Here is a 25,351-nt window from a genome sequence, read left to right as displayed (position 1 = left end):
AAGCAGGAGGCAGGAATTCAATCCAGGTCCCACTGGACGGCAGGAACCCAAATACCCAAGCCATCGCCACTGTCTCCCAGGGACTGGGACAGTAGGAAGTTGGGGTCAGGAGCAGGAGCAGGTCCTTGAGCCCAGGCTCTCTCCTGGGAGACGCAGGCATCCTAACTAGTGTCTTCACCTCAGGCCCAAACCTCCACCCCCGCAAAGCCACCTCTGATGACTTTGGTGCCATTTGCAAGCACACATTCTTCTCAAGGACGAGGTCCTCATTTGTCCTCATTTTCACTAAATACAACTCATTCCCTTAGAAGCATTATGGGCCTCTTTGGAAGAGGCCCTGTGTGTATTGAAGCCTGACTTTCCACAAGTCTTGCCCTTCTCTGCACCCCCGCACCCAGAGGCCCACCTGCTTCTGGCCCAGACTGCAAGGATGCTTGTATGGCAAACCCCTTGGGAGACAGGGCAGCCCCTCCCAGGAAGAGCACGAGCTGTTGGCCCCTCGGATAACACAGATCGCACAGGCTGGCCTGCACACCCTTCCACAGATTCAGTTTCAACCATGCTCTGAGCCTGATGGAACTCGAGGGACAGGAGGAGCAGGCGAGGACACGCTGTGCCGCTGACCTGACACCGTGCAGGTGTTAACACGCATGTGCAGCGAAAATCTCACACCCCTCCATGCTGCCACCAACCACCAAGCAAGAACTTTAAATTGTATAGAGGAAAAAAACAGTCTGTGTCCTACCCAGCCACCCGCCTGTCCAGTACACAATCTAGAATTCTGGCACCGTGAATCAGCCCTGGAGCCTGCTGCACAGGGGCTTAGTGCTTCCAGCCAGAAAACCTACACGTGAATTGATGTATTAAAGAGTGTAGGTAAGGCAAGACATAGCTTAAGAGGATATGCAAAGGTGCAGATGGAAACAAATTGCGAGGCATTGCTTTAACCCTGGTTCTCAGTTCCACAGAAAGCCCTGTTACAGAAAACTATAGCCCTATCGCCCTCTACTGGAACCAAGCTGGAAACGACAGGGAACTAGTCCAGCTGTTTACACATCTGTCCAACTGAACATCCTCGTGCTGCCACACCCACCTCCTTAATTTGCAGGGACCAGGAACAGAGCCTCTGCCTCCCTCAGTACTTCTGCCCCACTTCCGTTCCACAGGCCACCTCTGCTTGGACCCCTCCCCCACCAAGCCTCCTGGGCTCCAGGTCACAATGCGGCTGCCTACTCCTCAGCCCCAGGGCATCACCCCTGGTCACTACCACAAAGCAGTGAGGTCCACCTTTTGATCACGCACCCGAATCAGAAAAAAATATATCTAATGCACCAATAAATGTATTATTTATTTATAAATTACAGAAGTGTACAATTGTACAATATATTATGTACATTATAAAACACACAAAAATAGAAATTTAAAAGGATGAAGATTAAATACAAATAATCACTTTTAACATTTCTCAATGGACCGGTCATCTGTATACTCCTGGGATGTACACACCCCCACTTGAAACCACAGCCCTAAAGCATAACAATGATTGATGTTATTTGGGTTCTTAGCTCAGGTTACAGAAAAATGTACAAGATCACATTTGTTTTTCATTTTTAGGTTTTGCAAAATAGCCCTAGCTTTAGGTTTAGATGTGTGAAGAGGCTTGGTGCTAACTTCTTGAGACACAGCTGGACTGACCATCCCAGAGCTGGTAAAATGTCCCAGTACAGCTCACTGTTCTACTTTAAGGCAGACTAAATAGGGGATTTCATGGAGCTGAGTCAGAGGGAGGGAGAATGCTTTAAACAAGCCTTTAAAAACAAAGGATGGGAATTAGTGTATTTTTAAAAAGTCAAAACTTAAATAGCTAGCCCCTAACCTTTCCTCTACCTACAGTGGAAAGACATTTAAAAAAAATAAAGGCATTCCAAACAATGGCTACTAGCCAAGGCAAACGGATAAACACGGACTGCCACACGTGCCTGGCTCAATCCGAGTTCTGAACTCAAACTTTTTGATTTTTACAGCCCCAGTATCCCACCCCAAGTCAGGCGCACAGCAGTTAATGGGCAACCTCTCAGAAAGGACGGAAGGTGCTGAGTCACAATGACCCAGGAACTGTCACTGAAGAACAGTCCAGAATATGGCTTTGATCGGCTGAAGCAAGTACTGAGGGAATGTTGTAGTCAGGAGCAGTGGGCTCCCAGCGCCTCCTTCCACTCCAGTGCTGGCCTTGGGCCCTCCTGCAGGGGCCAGTGAGGCTGGCCAGCTCCGCCTTCCCCACCCCCAGGGCAAGGGGTGAACCGGGCACAAGCTATGGCTCTGCAGAGTCTGTAGACAGCTTAGTCAGTGTGCTCAATTCTTTAAAATAGTCACAAAACTCTAAGACAAAATGGAAAAGGGCTAACAAGCATCTGCTTAACTTTTAAGATTGATAGGCACACGGAAACCACCACAGGGCCCTAGATGGCTTTTCAAGGCTCCTTGGAGAAGGCTCTATCTTCATAGGTACTTTCTCAATTTTAAGAGGTAAAAATTTAGTTTAAATAACTTTCATGAAAGAACCCACCTCACTTCACATACTGTGTGTCTTTCTATCCACATGCCCACCTATTGTGCTGACAAAACAGTCACCATTTTGTCAGAGCAATGAAACTTGACTTGGTAAGTTTCCACCAGGTTAAATGCAGAGCAAGGCAAGTTATGTATGAGGACGTGGAGTGCATCGGGCTGCTGGGGGAGATCCCGCAGCGCAAAGCCCAGCCTGACTCCCACCCAAGGCAGTCGGGAGAGCAGCGCCACGTGGTGGGGAAAGGGAGCCGACTGGTGGCCCTCACCACTGCCTTCAGCACCCTGCAGATACTAGTTATGAAACTGTCCTCTCCAGAGTCTTAAAACCAGGAAGAACTTTGTGGAGCCTCGTTAAGGCAAAAGAGCCACTAGAAAAGAAACCTCCTGTAGAAAGTATCTTCAAGGGAACCAGAAAAAGCGCTCACTCTGTTGTTCTATCTGCTCCCCTTCCTGGGGGAGGCCACAAGGCGCTTCCCCTGGCTCTCCTCTCCCTGCACACACAGGCTCACTCCCTGTCACCACGCCTGGAGGACCAGCAGCTGCTTCAAGACACTGGAGCCTCACTGTAAAACCTGATTTGAAAAGTGACCGTCTCAAATGATTTTACAGTCCTGCCAGTCCATGAAGGGTCTCTCCCAACTGGTGATCAAAGTTCCAAAGGAAACACATCCTTGACCATCAAATTTAGACCCAAAAGAGCCATTTGTGGGTTGTTGTTGTTGTTTTGGTAATTTTCAAATTTTATTTCCAAAGACTGCAGTAACAGAATACCAGTGGTGACTGTGCATGGCAAGTAGCAAGCTCTGATGTAAAAGAGGTAAACAAGAGACATGCTAATACTCTGACAGGGCCTTGGCCTGTGGAGGCTTCAGAGCAGAGGATGCTTACAATCTGGCCCGTGTCGTACTCCGGGCTTGGGCTCCCTCCAGGTCTGGTGGTGAAAACACTCATTGTGCCTGGGCGATACGCCATGTACACACTATGCTGCGTGTACTGCAGGAGGGGAACGCCTCATTCGTAGGTTTTCCTACAGCATACAGAAACAGTAGTTGCTTCAGCAGCAATGTGCAATATTACTCAATTTTTAGTTGAAAAACAGAAGAACGGATTACTGTAGTTATGTCCTTTCTCTGAGAATAAAGACACACACCATTACAAACATAAAACGAGTCAAACTTCTATTTTATTGACAGGAGTCCAAAATGAATACAAAAAATGCCTCCTTTGCATGTTATATTTTTTCCCTTAAAAGGCTTCTGATAGGTAGATTAAAAGCCAAGAATGTAGTTCAGCTTTTATAGTAAACCTTTTACATAAGCCACCAACATCAGAGAACATATGGTCCCACAGCACTTTCAGACTGACAGCGTATCAAAATAATTAGATCCTGCACTGATCTGCGAAGACAGAGATTTTAAAATGTTTTTAAACCATTTTCATCATCTGTCTGTTAACTCTGGCAATTAAGAAAAGGAAAAACCCTCAATGTAGCCCTCTGTAGTATGTGGAATGTGAGAGAATGCCAACTTGCAACCCAGATAGGTGAAAATAAAAGATTTAAAGCTATGTATGGAGCTGTTATAAACAGTCTTATCACCTGTAGAATGTCAATAAAGGAACAGAGCTTATCAAGAGATTAAAAACTCGAGATGTTACTTAAAACATACTTGTGTTGTTTATCACGCTTTGTTTACTAAAACTAAAGCTGAACAAATGAAAGTTGCTCATTTATAGATTGTTTTTCATGTACCTTTACTTTTACTGGGACCATAAACTGATCAGATAATACACAGCCCACACTTCTGGACAGTCACAATAACCGAGGATTTATTATCATTTGCAGATGTAGTAAATGCACCATCCCAGATTGGAAAGGCTTTAATAAACCTTCAGCTTTTCTCAGATTGTACAAGGGCATCACCAACTGCCTAGTTATTTTATGCACCCATCTCCAGTAAAGAAAATAACGCTCCCTCGACGTCAGTTCTGCACTGCTTCTGGTTTATTATACACTTTCAAAACAGCAAAAACTTTGCAAGTATATGCGAACGCTGTGGTCCATTCATAGCACTGCTTAGTCATCATCTTCCTCTTCTTCCTCTTCTTCCTCAAAGCTATCTTCAAAGCCCTCGCTGTCCTCCTGGTCTTCATCTCCCTCTATTGCTGTATCCCACTGCGGATGATTTTCTGGCACAGGCTTAGCCTCATGAACTTCCAACTATAAAGAATTAAATGCACATGTCAGAAATTTGTGGAAGAATAAGAGAAGAAATTCTGGTTAAAAAAAGCTTTTCTTTGATTATAGCAATCACAAATAAATAGATTTCCAGGGATATAAATAAATTTAACACATTTATTTAGAATAGATATTTCATCCCTAAATTTACTAACATGTAAATATACTTCAATTTCTAACACTGGAAAAAAAATTTCTAACACAGTTTGGTATTTTAATTTTATACAAATTATACTATTTTCGAAACTATTTCTGTGGCACAAAAGATTAATAATTGCAATTTCGGGGTAAGAATGCTAAGCAATATCTTAATAGAAGTTTTCTGCTAAAGAAGAAAAACTCATGTGATTTTCACACATTTGCAGCCTTCAGATTAGTAAGTAAAATTCTGTAGCCAGGGCTGGTTTGGCATAGCAGGTAAAGTCACCACCTGGGACAACAGCATCTCATACGGGTGTCAGTTTGTGTCCAGATTGCTATGTTGTTGTTGTTGTTGTTGTTGTTGTTGTCAGGCAGAGTTAGACAGTGAGAGAGAGAGACAGAGAGACAGAGAGAGAGTTATAGACAGTGAGAGAGAGAGACAGAGAGAAAGGTCTTCCTTCCATTGGTTCACTCCCCTAATGGCTGCTACTGCCAGAGCTGCACTGATCCAAAGCCAGGAGCTGGGTACTTCCTCCTGGTCTCCCATGCTGGTGCAGGGACCCAAGCACTTGGGCCATCCTCCACTGCCCTCCTGGGCCACAGCAGAGTGCTGGACTGGAAGAGGAGCAACCAGGACTAGTACCCGGCGCCCCAGCTGGGACTAGAACCCGGGGTGCCAGCGCTGCAGGTAGAGGATTAGCCAAGTGAGCCACGGCGTCGGCCCTGCTATGTTTCTGATCCAGCTTCCTGCTAACGGCCTGGGAAAAGCAGCAGAGGATGACCCAAGTGTTGGGGCCACTGCCACCCAAGTGGGAGTCCTGGATAAAGGTCCTGGCTTCTGGGTTCAGCCAAGCCCAGCCCTAGCCATTGTAGCCATCTGGGGAGTGAAACGGTGGATGGAAGATCTCTGTCTCCCCCTTTCTCTAACTCTTTCAAAATAAATAAATAAATCTTCGTTGTGGTACAATGGGTTTAGCCACTGCCTGCAATGCTGAAATACCATATAGAAGCACTGGTTTGAGTCCTGGCTGCTAACTTCTGATCCAGCTCCCTGTTAATGTACCTGAGAAAGCAGAGCAGATGGCCCACGTGCTTGGGCCCCTGTACCCATATAGGAATCCCAGATGAAACTCCTGGCTTCAGCTAGGCCCAGCTCCAGCTACTGCAGCCATTTGGGGAGTAAACTCGCAGATGGCAGATCTCTCTTGGGGCAAGGCACTGTGGCATTGTGGGTAAAGCCGCTGCCTAGAGTGCTGGCAGCCAATATGGGCACCTGCTTGAATCCCAGCTGCTCCACTTCTGATCCAGCTCTCTGCTATGGCCTGGGAAAGCAGAAAATGGCCCAAGTGCTTGGGCCCCTGCACTCACGTGGGAGACCAAGAAGAAGCTTCTGGCTCCTGGCTCTGGACCAGCCCAGCTCCAGACCAGCCCAGCTCTGGCTGTTGTGGCCAACTAGGGAGTGAATCAGCAGATGGAAGACCCAACACCGCAACACCCCCCCACCTTTCTTTCTGCCTCTGTCTGTGCCTTTCAAATAAATAAATAAATCTTAAAAAACAAAACAAAAAACTCTCCTCCTGCCTCTCTGCCTTTGAAATAAATATATCTTTTTAAAAAAATTAGTTTCAGAAACTAATAATTACAACAGAATCTGTGGTAAAATACCTATGATTTTGGGGCTGGCTTGTGGTGTGGCAGGGCTAAGCTGCTACCTGTGACACTGGCATGCCATGTGAGCACCAGTTCAATTCCCAACTGCTCTGCTTCAGATCCAGCCAGCTCCCTGCTAATGCACCTGAGAAAGCAGAGTAAGATGGCCCAACTATGTGGGTTCCTGACACCCATGCAGGAGACCAAGATGGAGTTTCTGGCTGGCTCCAAGCTTCAGCTTGGCCCAGCCATGGCCACTGTAGCCATTTGGGTAGTGAACCAGTGGACAGAAGATCCATCTTTCTCTCTCTGCCTTTCAAATAAATGAATAAATATATATTTTATTAAAAAAAAAAACAAAGCAAAACAAAAAAACAGAACTTATCTGCTGAGGTGCTGTAGTTATAGCATATTACAGCACATTTAAAATGTAATGATAAAGTAATCTAATTTATTATATGAGGGGAGTTGTCAAAAGATTCACAGAAAAAAATGTGTACTAGGGGGCCGGCATCGTGGCACAGTGGATTAAGCCACCACCCGAGATACCAGCAGTCCACATAGGCACCGGGGCTCAAGTCCCAGCTGTCTCACTTCCAATACAGCTCCCTGCCAAGGCAGCTGGGAAAGCAGTGGAACATGGTTCAAGTTCTTGGGCCGCTGCTGCCCATGTGGAAGAGATGGATGGCAGATCTTTCTTTGTCTCCCTCTAACTCTGCCTTTCAAACAAATAAATCTTGAAAAAAATAAAAAGAAAATGCATATTTCATAAATTTATACTGATTTTTTAAAAAATGTTTGAACAGAATCTAGTTTGAGGAACCAAGAAGGAAAAGACACCATTTGTCTAGCAGCCCTACCAAAACAACATGAATTCTACTAAAACTGAAGCAAAAGTAAATGTAAAATGTATGGTCAAGTTTGGGTAGGAGAATGGTGAAATCACTGATGCTTTACAAAGTTTATGGGGACAATACCCCAAATAAAGGAGCAGTTTACAAGTGAGTAACTGGTTTTAAGAAGGGACTAGGGGACAGTGCAGTGGGCACAGTATGTTAATCCTCTGCCTGCGGCACTGGCATCACGTTAATCCTCTGCCTGTGGCGCCGGCATCCCATATGGACGCTAGTTCCAGTACCGGCTGCTCCACTTTCAATCCAGCTCTGTGCTATGACCTGGGAAAGCAATAGAAGATGGCCCAGGTCCTTAAGCCCCTGCACCCGCATGGGAGACCGGGAAGAAGCACCTGGCTCCTGGCTTTGGATCGGTGTGGCTCCGGCTGTTGCAGCCATTTGGGGAGTGAACCAATGGAAGGAAGACCTTTTTGTCTCTCCCCCTCACTGTCTGTAACTCTAGCTCTCAAATAAAATCTTTAAAAAAAAAAAAAAAGAATGTTGAAGATGAGGCCCACAGCAGCAGACCATCCACATCAATTTGCAAGGAAAAAATTAATCTTGTTTGTGCCCCAACTGAACATGAAAAGTACAATTAACAGCACAAGCAAATGGCCAACACCATAGATGTGTCAAGTGGTTCCACTTATACAATTCTGACAAAAAAATTAAAGTACAGCAAACTTTCTGTTCTATGGAGGTCAAAACTGTGACACATAGATCAGCCACAAGTAAGGGCAGTGAAAATCAAGATCCTGAAATATTTCTTCAAAGAATTTATCAAGAGATGAAGCCTGCCTTTACAACTACAACGCTGAAAAGAAAGAACAATCAAAGCAACGGTTACCAAGAAGTGAAAGTGGTCCAGTTAACGCAAGTCCAGGTCAAGTCAAGGACAGAGGTCATGGCAATAGTTTTTTGGACTACTCAAGACATTTTGCTTGTTGACTTTCCAGGGGGCCAAAGAATAACAAATCATGAGTGTTTTGAGAAACATTCAGGCCGGCGCCGCAGCTCAATAGGCTAATCCTCCACCTAGCGGCGCCGGCACACGGGGTTCTAGTCCCGGTCGGAGCGCCGGATTCTTTCCCGGTTGCCCCTCTTCCAGGCCAGCTCTCTGCTGTGGCCACGGAGTGCAGTGGAGGATGGCCCAAGTGCTTGGGCCCTGCACCCCATGGGAGACCATGAGAGGCACCTGGCTCCTGGCTTCGGATCAGCGCGGTGCGCCGGCTGCAGCACGCCAGCCGCGGCGGCCATTGGAGGGTGAACCAACGGCAAAAGGAAGACCTTTCTCTCTGTCTCTCTCTCTCACTATCCACTCTGCCTGTCCAAAAAAAAAAAAAAAAAAAAAGAAAAGAAAAGAAAAGAAAAGAAACATTCAGCAGAAAAGCATCCAGTCACCAGAGTTCTTCTCCACCATGACAATGCTCCTGGCTCATTTCTCTCATCCAAAGGACAATTTTTGATGGAAATCAATCATTAGGCAGAAACCTTATAGTACTGATTTGGCTATTTATGACTTCTTTTTGTTTCCTAATTCAAAAAAAACATCTTCAGGGGTTGGTATTCTGTTGCAGAATATTGCTGCCACCTGCAAAGCCAGCATCTCATATAGGAACTGGCTCAAGCTACAGCTGCTCTACTTCTGATCCAGCGTCATGCTAACGCACCTGGGAAAGCAGCAGATGGTCCACTCATATGGGATACCCAGAAAAAGCTCTTGTCTCCCAGCTTTGGCCTGGCCTGTACCAGCCATTGCAGCCATGTGGGGAGCAAGTGAACCAGAAGATGGAAGATATCTCTCTCTAACTCTGCCTTTCAAATAAATAAATCGTTAAAAAAAGAAATCTTTAAAAGGCACCCATTTTTCTTCAGTTAATAATGTAAGAAAGCTGATAATGTTATGGTTAAGACATCAGGACCCTCAGTTCTGTAGGGATGGACTAAATGGCAGACACCAACGCTTAACAAAAGTGTCTTGAACTTAATGGTGCTTATGTTGAGGAAATAAAATTCCTGTTTTTAATTTTTATTATTTAATTCCACTTTCCATAAACCTTTGAAGTCCCTCCCAACTCCTTCTTTATAATCAAGCAACAACTTAAGTTTATTATTGAAAGAGAACAAGATGACCCATTCCATTACTCTATTTCCAAACCTCAAATGCTTCCCTAGTATATTAAACACTTAAACAAACAATTTATCAAAGAATCACTACTCTTACCTTCAATGGTTTAATCTGATCCAAACCCATATAGGAATCTGATCTCAGAAACACTGTATATTGATAATTTCCAGGCTTGCCAGGTGCAGGAAACTTCAGTTCTACCTAAAAGATAAAAATCAGTGCTTAAAAATCTGTATTTGGAAGAGGAAACAAAAGTTCACTCTTAAAATTCTTAGATTACTGACACTAAATATTGCCTAGTATTTAGTAGCCAAAGCTTACTCAGATAATACAGGAAGCCCTAACAAATGTTACCAAAGTCCTACCACCACCACCACCACAAAAAAAAAAAGCGAAATATTGACATTAATAACAGACTTCATTAGGAGGTAGAATATTCTTAGGAAATTTCCTTATTTCTATGATAAATGGTTAGTGCCTTAAAAGGTCAAGAAAGTTTGTTTACTATCAAATCATAAACTCCAAATTCAAAGAGTAAAAATCTCTTAAAAGTTTTTTGATTTTGAACCAGAATTGAGCTATAGTGAGTTTAAGCCACCATCTCCAACACCAGCATCCTATATTGGATTCCTGGTTCCAATTCAGCCACGTGGCTTCTAATCCAGTTTCCTGCTATTGCACCCCGGAAAGCAGCAGATGATGGCCCAAGCACTTGGGCCCCTGCCACCCGCATGAGAGACCAAGATGGAATTCCAGGCTCCTGTCTTTGGCCTAGCCCAGACATGGCCATTGCAACCATTTGGGGACTGAACCAGTAAACAGATCTTTCTTTCTTTCTCTCTCTCTCTTTCTCTCTTCCTTTCCCCTCCCCCTCCCTCTGCCAATCGGCCTGTTAAGTAAATCAATCCATCTTTGGGGGGAAAAATATAAATAAATCTGGGGGAACAAAAGTTTTGACTCTACTTGGATGAAGAAAGACTACATTTTTAAAAATGACACTTGGATCCTCTGGTGATCTGCCTCTCATCTCCAAATGACAAATTTTTGTAGCTCAGATTATACATTAAAATTATCCCATAAAAATAGAAAAAGTCATGAGAACTTTTTCTAAAGATTTATTTATTTATTTGAAAGTCAGAGCTACACAGAGAGAAGGAGAAGCAGAGAGAGAGAGAGAGAGAGAGAGAGAGAGAGAGAGGTCTTCCATCGGTTGGTTCACTCCCCAAATAGCCACAATGGCCAGAGCTGTGCTGATCTGAAGCCAGGAGCATCTTCTCAGTCTCCCACGCAGGTACAGGGGCCCAAGGCCTTGTGCCACCTTCTACTGCTTTCCCAGGCCACAGCAAGAGAGCTAGATCGAAGGTGGAGCAGCCAGAACTCAAACTGGTGCCCATATGGGATGCCGGCACTGCAGGCAGTGGCTCTACCTGCTACGCCACAGCGCCGGACCCAGAGAAATCTTTTTCTTAAAAAAATTAATTTCAGCTTGGCCTTTCTAATTATAACACAAATGTAAAATGTATAAAAAGTTATCAGCTGGTACCACGGCTCACTTGGCTAATCCTCCACCTGTGGTGCCAGCACCCGGGGTTCTAGTCCTGGTTACTCCTCTTCCAGTCCAGCTCTCTACCGTGGCCTGGGAAGGCAGTGGAGGATGGCCCAAGTGCTTGGGTCCCTGCACCCTCATGGGAGACCAAGAGGAAGCACCTGGCTCCTGGCTTCGGATCGGCGCAGTGCGCCAGCCGAGTGGCCATTTGGGGGGTGAACCAACGGAAAAAGGAAGACCTTTCTCTCTGTCTCTAACTCTGTCAAAAAAAAAAAAAAAAAGTTTTCCTGCAGTGGGCATCTGTAGCTTTCAACACCAGCCTATTCCAGAGTGCTTGGAACCACACCCCACCTCCACTTCCAACCTAATTTCCAGTTAACTTGCTGGGAGGCAGAAGATGATGGTCCAAATACTGAGGTTCCTGCCACCTATGTGGGAGAACCAAATAGAGTTCTGGACTCCTGGCTTTAGCCTGCCTCAGCCCTGGCTATTGTAGGAATTTGGGGAGTGAACCAGTAGATAAAAGATCTCTCTCTCATTCTCTGTCAGTCGGCTTTCAAGTAAGAAGTAAGTAAATAAATATTTAAAAAATGCTTTTTCTGGGGCAGGCGCTGTGGCACAGCAGGTTAACGCCCTGGCCTAAAGCGCCGGCATCCCATATGGGAGCCAGTTCTAGTCCTCGCTGCTCCTCTTCCGATCCAGCTCTCTGCTATGGCCTGGAAAAGCAGTAGAAGATGGCCTAAGTCCTTGGGCCCCTGCACCCATGTGGGAGACCCAGAGGAAGCTCCTGGCTCTTGGCTTCAGTTCGGCGCAGCTCCAGCCTTTACGGCCAATTGGGGAGTGAACCAACAGATGAAAAACCTCTTGCTCTCTGCCTCTCCTTCTCTCTCTGTGTAACTCTGACTTTCAAATAAATTAAATCTTAAAAAAAAAAATCCTAGGAAACCTTTATTAACCTCATTTTATGTGTATAAACATGTGAGCTCCTGGCTCCTGGCTTCAGATCAGTGCAGCTCCGGCTGTTGCGGCCAACTGGGGAGTGAACCATCAGATGGAAGACACCTCTCTCTCTCTCTCTGCCTCTCCTTTCTCTGTGTAACTCTGACTTTCAAATAAATAAATAAATATTAAAAAAAAAATGCTTTTTCTAAACTACATACAGGGGCTGGCACTGTGACACAGCAGGTTAAAACCCCAGCTTGCAGTGCCAGCATCCCACATGGGCGCTGGTTCGTGTCTCGGCTTTCCTCTTCTGATCCAGCTCTCTGCTGTGGCCTGGGAAAGCAGTTAGAAGATGGCCCAAGTGCTTGGGCCCCTGCACCCACGTGGGATACCAGGCCTCTGGGTCAGATTAGCTCAGCTCTGGCTGTTGCGGTCATTTGGGGAGTGAACCAGCAGATGGAAGAACCTCTCTGGCTTTACTTCTCTCTGTAACTCTGTCTTTCAAATAAATAAAACTTAAAAAAACAAAAACAAAAACAAAAACAAAAACAAAGACATTAAAAAAATAAACCACATACAACAAATATTAGGGTACTTCAAAAACGTTCATGGAAAAATGGAACCAAAAGCTAACTGGTATAATAGATTTTGAAATTTATACATAATTCTTTCCTAATATGCATCTTACATGAACTTTTTGAAGACTTCATAAGAAAATGAAAACATATTATGAATGTTTATATTTCTATTTGATAAATAAATACATAATAGTAAAAACAGAAACTGAGGGGAAATATTTACAACATACCATAAACTGATCATCTTTGGATGCGTATTTTTTTAAATTAAAATATAAGTTTCTTTTTTCCCTATTATTATAAATTGTACATATTTATGAGATACAGTATGATACTTTAATACATGCATTAAATGTATGATGATAAAATCAGGTTAGCATTTCCATCTCCTTAAGTATTTTTTGTAATATGTTATCGTATCAAAAAATGTATGAGCCAATTACCTAACATTTAAAAACTAAATCTGCAAAACAATAAAAAAGACCAACAAAAATAAACAATGGTTACATACATTCTCCCACCCACACCACATAAGAATTAAGACTCAAACACACAAAGCCTATTCAGTTTTGCTCCAACAGGAAACAGAAAACAAAACTACACTGAATATAATGGGCAGAGTAAATACTGATCTAGACAAGAATCATCAAAGTGTGTCAAAATGAGTGTATTAAAGACTGCTGGAGAACAGCATGTTCACACAGGACCCAAACATCATCCCATGGATTAGAGGCAGAAACACCTTTACAATAGAGAAAAGCCTTAACTAAATGACTAACTGTGGTATCACCAATGTGGGGCAAACTGACACTGTCTAAGAAATGCATCACCAATGTAGTATGCTTGCCAACATGAATTCAACAATGAGTAAGCAAGAAGACAAATTTATATTTTACAAAATATCACTAGTCTCTTAAAACTGTCAGTATCATGAAAGGAAAAAAGAGGAGCAGGTGTAAGGCCTAGTAGTTAAGATGCTGGTTGGGATGCTTGCACTCCCCATCAGAGTGCCTGGGCTCAAGTCTGGGATCCTCTTCAGATTCCAGCTTCCTGGTAATGTGCACCCTGGGAGGTGGCAGGTGATGGCTGCCACCACTTGTGTTCCTGCTACCCACATGGGAGATCCAAATTGAATTGTTGGCTCCTGGCTTTGGCCTGATCCAGGCCTGGATGTTTCAGGTATTTGGGAAGTAAACCAGCAGATGGGAGCTTTCTTTCTGTCTACCTCTCAACTAAATAAAATTTGAAAAATAAAAGATCAAGTAGGCCAAGCATATGGCATAGTGATTAACTCTCTGTGTAGAACACCCACATCCCACAGCAGAGTGCCTGGTCTGAATCCTGGCTCCTCCAATTCCACTTCAGCTTCCTGCTCATGCACCCTAGAAGACACTAAGTAATGGCCCAAGTACTTGGGTCTCTGTCACCCATATGGGAGACCTGGATTGAGTTCAGGTCTCCTGGCTGCAGTCTGGCCAACTCCTGGCCGTTGTAAGCATTTGGAGATTAAACCAGTGGATGGGAGCTGTCTCTCCTTCTCTATTTCTCTTTTAAATAAAGTAAAAATAAGTACAATAGTTAAAAGATCTGATTCCTTCATTAAAAAAAAAAGAAAGGACAAGAAGTGTTCTAAAGTGGCATGACAACCAAATAAAAAGTGCTATCCACAATGGATTCTGAATTAAAAATCAAAACACTGTAATAAACATTCGTGGAGGCCGGTGCTGCGGCTCAGTAGGCTAATCCTCCACCTTGCGGCGCCTGCACACCAGGTTCTAGTCCCGGTCGGGGCACCGGATTCTGTCCCGGTTGCCCCTCTTCCAGGCCAGCTCTCTGCTGTGGCCAGGGAGTGCAGTAGAGGATGGCCCAAGTGCTTGGGCCCTGCACCCCATGGGAGACCAGAATAAGCACCTGGCTCCGGCCTTCGGATAGGCGCAGTGCACCGGCCACAGCGCGCCGGCCGCAGCATGCCGGCCACAGCGGCCATTGGAGGGTGAACCAACGGCAAAGGGAGACCTTTCTCTCTGTCTCTCTCTCTCACTGCCCACTCTGTCAAAAAATAAAAATAAAAATAAAAAAATAAAATAAACATTTGTGGAATATCTGAGGAAATTTGAATATTGAACAATAATACCATATCAGTGTTAAATTTCCTGAGGACAACAATGGTACTGTGCTTATGAAGAAAAAGGTCTTTGCTCTTTGGAGATACATGTCCAGATTATGCAGGTGAAAGAAAAGGTAAGATGGAAGACAGAATGTGTGCTATTGTTTGATTACACTGGGATAGAATCACGTATATTTACTTGCAATTTATATACAATATCACATGAAGGATACATAAAAATCTGACAACAACATTGGCAATCTCCACAAAGAGGAAAGGTGACTAGGACCCAGGGATGTAAGATGTCTCACTGTATGTACTTCTACACGCTCTAAAATTTTTAGGTGAATGCATTGTTTTTAAAACAGGTAAGGGGCCGGTGCTGTGGCGTAGTGGGTTAAGCCGCATCCTATAATGCTGGCATCCCATATGTGTGCTGGTTTGAGCTCAGCTGCTCCACAATCCAGCTCTCTGCTACGGCCTGGGAAAGCAGTGGAAGACAGCCCAAGTCCTTGGGCCCCTGCACCTGCATGGGAGACTGGGAAGATGCTCCTGGCTCCTGGCTTCAGATTGGTGCAGCTCTGGCCATTGTGGCCATTTGAGGACTGAACCAGCGAATGAAAGACCTCTCTCTCTCTCTGCCTCTCCTTCTCTCTCTGTGTAACTCTGACTTTCAAATAAATAAATAAATAAATAAATCTCAAAAAAAAAAAAAAAAAAAAACAGGCAAAATGTAAATAAAAAAATTGCTCTGTTGAAGAAATATCTGAAGTTGGCTCTAACTTGAAGTGTTAAATAAAAAACACTAAGCTACTTCACATGTTATCAATGGGTTATACAAGTTAAAAAAAATTTTTTTAACCAAAAATCAGTCTCATACAAATATCACGAAAGTCAAGAGCCTTGCCCTGCATCAGTGAAGATCCTGGGAGGCAGTGACAATGGCCCAAATGACTGGGTTCCTGCCACCCACATGGCGGACCTGGACTGAGTTCCTACCGCTGAGTTTCAGTACTTGCCAAGGGCCATTTTGGACATTTGGGGAGTAAACCAGTGGATGAGAGTACTGTCTCTGCTTCTCAAAAAAATAAAATAAAATTTTTTTTAGAAAAAGAAAAAAAGCCTTGCTCTTGTCCACCAATCCAGGCAGACGGAACTGTCTTCCCAGAAGAAGTAGCACATAGGGGCCAGCACTGTGATGCAGTGGATTAAGCCACCACCAATAATGCCGGTATCCCATGAGCACAGGATCAAGTCTCAGTTGCTCTACTTCCAATCCAGCTCCCTGCTAATGTGCCTGGAAAAGCAGAAGATAGTCAGAGTGCTTGGGCTCCTGATACCCACATGGGAGATTAGGATGGAGTTCCAGGCTTATTTTCAACCTAGCCCAGCCCTGGCCATTGCAGTCATCTGGGGAGTAACAGAAGTAGATGGAAGAGGTGTCTGTCTCTCACCCTTTTTCCCTTTCTATAACTCTGCCTTTCAAATAAGTAAATAAATCTTAATAAATCTTAAAAATCTTAAAAGAGAGAGAAGGTAGCACATTAAAAAAAGATGAAGAAAACATAATGCATTTCCCAGGGATAAAATATGTTCATCACAATGCTACTTTAGTGATATCATAACAGTGAACAATGACTCACAAATAAAAAATTCCACTCTACAATATCAATTTCTAGTTTTTTTTTATTTTTAAGACAAAAGTCTAATACTTAGCATTAATCCAAAGAGGACAAAAATCCCAAGTCTTTATAAAATATAATGAAATTCTGGAGGAGGAAGAAAGGCAGCATGATGGTGAGATATTGCACATTGCTGAAAACTGAAATTTTGTTGTTGGATAATTACCTCTTCTGTATCTTTTAGTGTACACACATGATATGGCATAGATATTAATGTCTGTTCCTTCCTGTCTGCAATATAAAGCCACCACCATTCTTGTTTTTCCTAGAAAGAATAAAACAGAAGAATATGAACAATCAGAAAGAACTGGAGAGAATCAGTAAGGGTTTATCTTCTTTCAGAGATATTATCGTCTTGTTTTGTTCATTTTGTTCATTGTTACATCCCTAGCACTGACACAGTGCCTGGTACAAAACAGATGTTCAATAAACATTTACTGAATGAACAAACTGTTATTAACCATTTGTAAATCTATTGTCCATTCCCCAAAATAATTCTGCCCACAATTTTGGGGGTTTCAATAACCCTACCTAAAGCCCACTGATGTGCCTCCATCTTAAAACCTTCATTTACCTTAAATGAGAAAAAATATTCCAGTGGGTAGACTTTTGGCCTACCAATTAATACGCCATTTAGGAAGCTCATGTCCCATATCTGAGTGCAAGGGTTCAACACCTAGCTCCACTCCTAACTTCCTACTAATGCAGATTCTGGAAGTAAGCAGTGATAACTAAACAAACTGGGTCCCTGCCACCCATGGGGAAACCTGGACTGAGGTGCTAGCTCCTGACTTTTGCCCTAGCTGTGGAAGTCATTTGGGGAGTGAACTGGTGGATGGGAATGGTCACACTTGTGTGCATAAGCACATACTTGCTCTCTCTAAAATATTAAGTATCATGTAACAAATAATGTTAGTAATCTTACTTAGTAATAAATAAGCAAAGCCACAAAGTAGGAGTAGAAGGGATTTGGGTAGCCAAGTCAATAATCAATACATTAAAACACTCTTATGACTCTAACAGAATATCTCATATTCTATGAGTCTTAAAAATTTTCTATTCATTTATTTTCATTTTTATTTGAAAGGCTCTAAGAGACCTTTTATTATACCTTTCATTGTACATTATTTTTTAAAAAATCTTATTTAAAATATTTTATTTATTTACTTGAGAGGCAGAGTTACAGAGAGAGGCAGACACAGAGAGAAATCTTCCGTCTTCTGGTTCACTCCCCAAATGGTAGCAACAGCCAGAACTGGGATGGTCTGAAGCCAGGAGCCAGGAGCTTCTTCCAGGTCTCCTACAAGAGTGAAGGGGCCCACACACTTTTATCATCTACTGCTGCTTTCCCAGGCCATCAGCAGGGAGCTGATGGAGCAGCCAGGACTCGAACTAGCACCTATATGGGATGCCAGAGCCACAGGCAGATGCTTAACCTACTACACTACAGCGATGGCCCTGAATGTACATTTTAGTAAGTTTGGCATTTCTGGTTGAACTCCAAAAAGATTAAAAGGCTGGGTAAAGAAACTGCTACCAGAATGCACAATAACAGCAGGGATAAATGACAGAACAAGAGACAAAAAACCATTTTTAAAAAATCTTTGAGGGGCTGGCACTGTGGCATAGTGGGTAAAGCCACAGTCTGAAGTGCTGGCATCCCATATGGGTGCTGGTTCATGTTCCGGCTGCTCCACTTCCTATCCAGCTCTCCACTATGGCCTGGGAAAGCAGTGGAAGATGGCCCAAGTCCCTGGGCCCCTGCACCCATGTGGGAGACCTGGAAGAAGCTCCTGGCTCCTGGCTTCGGATTGGCCCAGCTCCAGCAGTTGCAGCATCTGGGGAGCGAACCAGCAGATGGAAGAAGACCTCTCTCTCTCTCTCTGCCTCTCCTTCTCTCTCTGTGTGTAACTCTGACTTTCAAATAAATACGTAAATCTTAAAGAAAAAAATATCTGAGAAGACCAAGCTGTCAGGAAGCATCAAATCTCAGCAATCAATGTTATATTAAAGCACATACCAATAATGGTTCAGTCATCTGCTCAGTATCATCTATTTATGAACTGCAGAAGGAAGATTTTCTTTTGAAAATGGAAAAATGTTTTGGAGCTAAAAGTGAACTGTATATGGGGCTAGATGCAGCAGGTTAAGCCTCCATGTGTGATATCAGCATCCCTTATAGAGTCCCAACTGCTCCACTTCTCATGCAGCTCCCTGCTAGTGCACCTGGGAAAGCAGAGGAAGATGGCACAAGCAGCTGGACTCACGCTACCAAACATGGGAAACCTGGATGGAATTTCAGGCTCCCACCTTCAGCCTGAGCTAGCCTTGGCTATTATGTACATTTGGGGAGTGAATCAACAGATAAAAGATCTCTGTCACTCTTTCAAACAAATAAATAAATCTTAAAAATAAAGAAATAAACTCTTATGATGTCCCAAATATTCATTTAACCAAATAGCATGAGACTATTCTGAACTCTGAATTATCTAAAACAGTTTAAAAAAGCTTCATAGAAACAGTTTCATTGGGAAAATGTCTTACAATTTTTAAACAAAAATCACAGCACTTTCTATTTCAATGAGATTTAAAATTCAGTTATCTTTTGAATACCACACTAAGTATACATTAAGTATCTAGAAAGCTTTTGATACAAAGCACTGTAACATGAATAAGCCTAATAAATAAATTATAAGTACATGATGCTGTGTGTAGCACTGAACAAGAAATTTGAATTTTGTTTAATCCAAAGGTTAGGACTACCACGACAGAGGTATTTGTATACATGTTTGTCTATGTATGTTTTGCATATACAAAATATACAATGGACTCAAATTAGAGTATTAATTAACCTGAGTTTTGTGGGCCAGAGTTTCTGTTGCAACTAACCTGCTACTGTAGCATTAAGAGTAAGTGACTATGTTTGTTTTGTTTTCTCTTCTTAAATATTTATTTTATTTGGGAGCTGGTGTTGAAGGTTAAGCTTTGGCCTGCAATGTTGGCCACGCAGACACTGGGGTTTGAGACCCAGCTGGCTCCACTTCTGATCCAGCCCCCTGCTAATGTTCCTGGGAAAACAACAGAAGACGGCTTAAGTGCTTGGGCCCCTGCACCCCTATGGGAGACCTGGAAGAAGCTCCTAGCTTCAGCCTGACCTAGTCCCAGCCATTGCAGTCATTTGGGGAGTGAATCAGTGAATGGAAGATCAATTGATCTCTCTGTAATTCTAGCTTTCAAATAAATAAAAAATAAATCTTAAAAAAAATTTATTTATGTGAAAGGAAGAGTGATGAGAGAGAGAGACAGGAGAGAAAAAAGAGACAGAGATTGAGATAGTGAGACAGATAGAGAGAGAGAGAAAGAGATGGAGAGAGATCTTCTATCCACTGATTCATTCCCCAACTGCCAGGGCTGGGCCAGGCCGAAGCCAGTAGCCTGGAATTCCATCTAGGTCTCCTATATGGGTGGCAGGTCTTCCCAGGCATATCTGCAGGAAGCTGGAATGGAATCAGAGAAGTCTCAGACTTGAACCAGCACTCTTATATGTATGGAGGGCTAGCATTGCAAGTGGCAGCTTAACCCACTGAGCCACACAGCTGATCCCATGGCTATGTTCTTACGAAACTTTACTGATAATAAAGCTTCATTCACAGAAATTGGTAGAGTGCCAGATTTGACCAGCAGGATGTATTTTGCCAGTAGCTGTTTTAAAGCTGTTCAGACCTGGGTTCTTTCACCTCTCTAGCACTTTCCTTGTCTGTAAATGATGGGTGCCTGCCTCGGGTATGTTGTGAAGATGAACTGAGATAATGTGAGTTATTAATACATGTTAGAATGCCCGGCACATTAAGCACAATAAATGATAGTTATGATTATTACTGAAATGAAGTATAACAATAAATCTCTTTTAATTGATTCTGACATTTGTCAGAAATATCATTATCACAACATGTATAAAGTATAAGCACAGGGATATGCTCAAGAATGCGCAGTTCCTCTTTACCTCCCCACTTACAGAATGCTTTTCCTTCCATTCTCCAGGCAGCTTGATTATAATGATACTCACTCAAGAACATTTACAAGGAGCTAGTGAGTATCCATCAATGGTACATCAGTGCCTAGACTCTGATGCACACGCTAAAAATGAAAATAGCTGTTCCATGAGCTATCTGCACTTTAAATAGTTTTTTTGGTATGTGAAATTTCCAGTAATTCTTAACATAGTAAACATAATAGTTCTGATAATATGTAAGTTAATTATCAATTCTAAGTAGGTTCATTAGATAAGTACCAAAATCTAAGACAGAAAGATGTTAAAAAGATGCTTTGTGTTATGTGACAAACGACACTTTGAAATGTTTATTATGCACACGTAGAATGAATTAGAAAAAAGGCATTTTCACTAATCAAATGGTCTAAGGGAATGAATGAATGTTCCATTTACTAATTAAGCATGGTCTAAAATGCAACACCACCACATGGGTACAAATTATTCAGCTTAAGCATCCCAGGGCACTTTCAAAGCCAATCAATGAGTAGGATTTATCTGCTGGATTTGGGATTGTGTGGTGTTGGCAGACTTCATCCGCAATGGGCAGAATGCCCCTAACAGATGGGCTCAAGCTCAGGACAAGACAGAAGATCAGCCTGTGCATGAGATGGAACCCTGGGCAGACTTCTCTCCAGGTCAAAACAAAAGTCTGTGCAAAGTCTATCTCAGTGCCGGGAGAGCCAAATTATGTAGGAATTTGCCTTAAACGGCCTGCTGCAGCTCTGGATTCACACTCTTGAGCAGAAAGCAGATCTATACATGCACTCTCTGGCCCGACATGACTGGGGAGCAGAGGGTTCAGGGGCAAACTGGGAGGCAGCCTGTGGAAGAGTTCCCGTGCTGGGGGTAATCAGTTCTTGATCTCTGCTCCACACACAGGATCCCCTCAAAATCAAAATGTCAAGAGAATCCCAAAGTACTCTGAAAGACAACACAGGCTACCAAGATCAAGAGTTGAGCAGGCCACAACCATGACGTAAACAAGGACAAAGGAGCAAGCAGCACTATAATTGCTATAATTGGGGCTCAGTCATGCTCAGCTCTTCCTGTACTTTATTCAGGGCCAAGAACACAGCTGGTCACATAGCCATGGGCTCTCCCATTCCACAGTATTAGACTGGCTCTAATACTGTGGCTCAGAGCAAGTCCAGTGGCTCTAGGTGGCCTGTGTAGTACCCTTAAAGAGAGTAATTAAAGTTTTTTTTTTTTAATCACAGAAAAGATAAGCATAGGGAACCAAATAAATACTTTAAAATTTATTAACAATTTCTCTTTTAAACAACACATTCACCAAATGTTACTCACACTGTAATTTACTCTTTAGAAATGCAGCCTATCTAGAAGAGACACATTTAGCACATTCTGAGCTCATACATCCCACAGGGGTGAAAGTCATATGAGAAAAGTCTGAGAAGAAAGTGAATGAATGGCCGGCGCCGTGGCTCAATAGGCTAATCCTCCGCCTTGCGGCGCCGGCGCACCGGGTTCTAGTCCTGGTCGGGGCGCCGGATTCTGTCCCGGTTGCCCCTCTTCCAGGCCAGCTCTCTGCTGTGGCCAGGGAGTGCAGTGGAGGATGGCCCAAGTGCTTGGGCCCTGCACCCGCATGGGAGACCAGGAAAAAGCACCTGGCTCCTGCCTTCGGATCAGCGCGATGCGCCGGCCGCAGTGACCATTGGAGGGTGAACCAATGGCAAAAGAAAGACCTTTCTCTCTGTCTCTCTCTCTTTCACTGTCCACTCTGCCTGTCAAAAAAAAAAAAAAAAAAAAAAAAAAAGAAAGAAAGAAAGAAAGAAAAAAAGAAAGAAAGAAAGAAGGAAAGTGAATGAAGGAAAACAGTAGGCCTGTGTTCAACTCACCTCAGGAAAGTAAAGACTGTACACAGGATGGGTTATCTTTGATTTAGTTTCCAGGAGAGCTCTCTCTTTTCGCTGTATACTTTGTTGTAGTTCTTGCCACTCCTAGTAAAGGACAAATTAAAGTATGTGAAATGTTTTTGATCTTTTTGAAGTGTTTATAGCTGTACTCCTGACAATGCTAATTAACTACTTAGAACAAGTGCATTTTCACAAATCTGATCATCCCTCCACTCAAACTTCCAGCACCTCTTTCTATACATAAATGAAATCAGCCCCTTTGGCTCATGCCACACCACAGCTACTCCAGTCTCCCGTTATTGCTTTCCTTCTTGCAGCTTCACTCTAGTCATTTCAACCACCTCCAGTTTCTGAACTTCCCAAATGATCTCCCTCCTCCTAGACCCCACTTGGGTTTTTGTTCTTCCCTTTCTCTGTCTAGCAAATTCCTACTCAGTATTGTTCTAGAACCAGCTACCGGCTGAAGTAGGGGTGCCTGAGAAGAGCCCAGAGTCTTCCTGTACCTCAGGCTGAAATACGGGTGCCTGAGGAGAGCCCACAGTGTCCCTTCGCCTCGGGCTGAGCTGCTGCTGCCCTACTTCATGCTGCCACTGCACTAGGCTCTGCCCCCTCCACTCATTTACATATCAGTCAGGGGCAGAAACTGTTTCCTATCTGGCTGCATTCCTTGTCATCTAAGACAGTACTTTGTGATGTGATAATGAGTAGTTATTTATTGATTAAAGGAATGTATTTTGGTTATGTGAAGAAATGAGTGTCAAAACCCCTAAGAATCACTTCTATTAACCCTAATATACTAAGAAAGGATATGTCAACTCTTTCCCAAAGTGAGGCTAGGGAACAATGACAGATCTTAATTTCCTAGCAATCAATTTAATTCTCAAAAAATGAAAACAATAAAGGCCCAGCAATTGGTAACAACAGTTACTCCTATTTGTTTCTCACCATTCCCAAGGCTGGGAGGGGTCCTTTGTTACATTTTGACCCTTTAATCTTCTTTCTGCCCTCTCCTTCTGCCCCAGAGGGCTATTCCCTTCTTCTCTCCCAACCCACATGGGCTGCTTTTAGATCAGTGGCCCAGTCAAAAAGAACACCACCACCAAGTGGAGGACATCATCATAGCTCACACTTCATCTACAGTGAGCCTCCAGGGACCCTTGTTTGCCCACCGAACATTTTCTTCTCTATGGTCAGCCCATAGATCATATGCCACTTAATGCCATGAGATCTTTTCCTATACTCTAGATTCCTAACCATCTTAATCAATACCTTTCATGTCTTTTCAACCCCACAAAATCAGGTGTCACTCTATAATGCTAGCTTTCCCTTATTTAACCTTTCACTATCAGGGCCCACAGGAATGTTTCTTTACTTGAAACTGACAAAAGCCTCTGTCACCTGTTTCACAGTCCACTGTCCCTTACTCATACGTCCACAGACATCTACAATGCTGAAAACTCCCTTTAGAGATCAAACTGACTTCACCTCAAAGCAAAGTCATACTTCATCTAGCAATGTAAGATTTAAGAAAATTAGGATTTCCTATTTTTCTTAGAAATAATTTTTACTCATAAGCTCTATTTATGAATAAAAAAATTCTTACAAAAACTCCTTACAAAGTAATGAAATTATGAAATATATGGGTATTACATAAGACAAGTAAACAGATACGTAAGCAAGCAAATAAATGAGGAATAAGAAACCCAAAGCAGTTGTCAGAGGTATAATTTCAATCACTTTAAACCTCTAAGTCGTACCGCTTCATCATCTTTGTTTTGTTTTTCATCTTGTTCTCTGTCAGAGTCTCTGTCACTCCCATCATCTTTTTCGCTCTGGGAATCTCTATTGGTTTCCTCTTCTTCAGAATCACTGCCTTTGTCTGATACTTCTTCTTCATCTTCTTTTACCACAGCTTCCTAAAAGCAAAAAGCAAGCACTAAAAGTTCTAAATACCGCAATGAGTATATACTATTGTGAATCCTGAATCTAACTTACTTTGACATAACCAGCCCAAGATTATAATTTCATTATTCATGTAAAATTTTTAAAAATTATAAATATTCTTATTTATAAAAAATGTGAGCGCTAGATTGCAGACTTTAACATTTGGCTTATCTATCAGTAGTTGTACTCATTCGGTATAGTATGTAAAATAAAAATATTCTATTTATATTTGCAAGGTATACTACTACCACAATGGTGAAGATGACTCAGCTTTAAAAAAAAATCAACAATTATACAAAATACTTTGAGAAAAATGAGCAGTTTACAGCAAAGTACTGCTTTGGGAGTTGAGATCACTTTCTATAAACTGACAGGGTTGTAATGCAGAAAGGAAACTCAATATCCCAGGCAAAATACCCACTAGTTCATTTCAAGAAGAAAAAAGACAGCAAATTAAAGAAAGAAGTAAACAGTATAGAAGAGAAAGCAGATATACAAGAGAACCCCCTCCCAACAAAGCCCAAAATTGGTTCTTAGAAAAGATTAGTAAAATTGATAAACCTCTAGGCAGCAAAGCTGGAGAGAGAAAAAAAAGACAGAATACAAACTACCAACATAATTAATAAAAGAGACGTAACTAGATTTGACAAACTTTAAAAATAACTTTGGGGTAGGTGTTTGTCACAGATGTTAAGTTGCCACCTGGGACATATGCATCCCATGTTAGTGTCTAGGTTCAAGTCCCAGCTCTCCTTTTGATTCCAACTTCCTGCTAATGCATAACCAGTGAGGCAGCAGGTGATGGCCCAAGTATTTGGCTCCCTGCCACCTATGCAAAGACCTAGCCTGAGTTCCTAGTTCCTGGCTTTGACCTGGCCCAGCCCTGGCTGTTGTGGGCATTTAGAGAATGAAATGGCAGATGGAGCATCTGTGTGTGTATGTGTGTATGTGTGTGTGCTTTTCACATAAATAAAAATTGTAAAAATAAAAAATAATTTCAGGTCAATACAT

The 25,351-nt window shown here is 42.8% G+C and overlaps 1 protein-coding gene across 1 annotated transcript in view; it reads right to left on the bottom strand.

Annotated features, from left to right (window-relative positions):
* Positions 1-4,642: 4,642 nt before the first annotated feature.
* The window catches only part of SEC63 (SEC63 protein translocation regulator), a 90,942-nt gene continuing 70,233 nt past the window's right edge, over positions 4,643-25,351 (bottom strand). The window contains exons 17-21 of the mRNA NM_001171321.1: positions 24,154-24,312; positions 22,379-22,480; positions 16,638-16,736; positions 9,713-9,817; positions 4,643-4,786 (exon numbers count right to left, since the gene is read on the bottom strand). Coding sequence (NP_001164792.1) covers positions 4,643-4,786; positions 9,713-9,817; positions 16,638-16,736; positions 22,379-22,480; positions 24,154-24,312 — 609 coding nt within the window. The remainder of the gene's footprint in view (positions 4,787-9,712; positions 9,818-16,637; positions 16,737-22,378; positions 22,481-24,153; positions 24,313-25,351) is intronic.

This window comes from Oryctolagus cuniculus, chromosome 5, assembly GCF_051225735.1.
Source record: "Oryctolagus cuniculus isolate XC-2025 breed Fujian yellow rabbit chromosome 5, ASM5122573v1, whole genome shotgun sequence".
Taxonomy (NCBI): Eukaryota; Metazoa; Chordata; class Mammalia; order Lagomorpha; family Leporidae; genus Oryctolagus; species Oryctolagus cuniculus.
Note: the sequence above shows the minus strand (reverse complement) of the source record. Positions and strands in the feature narration are given on the sequence as shown.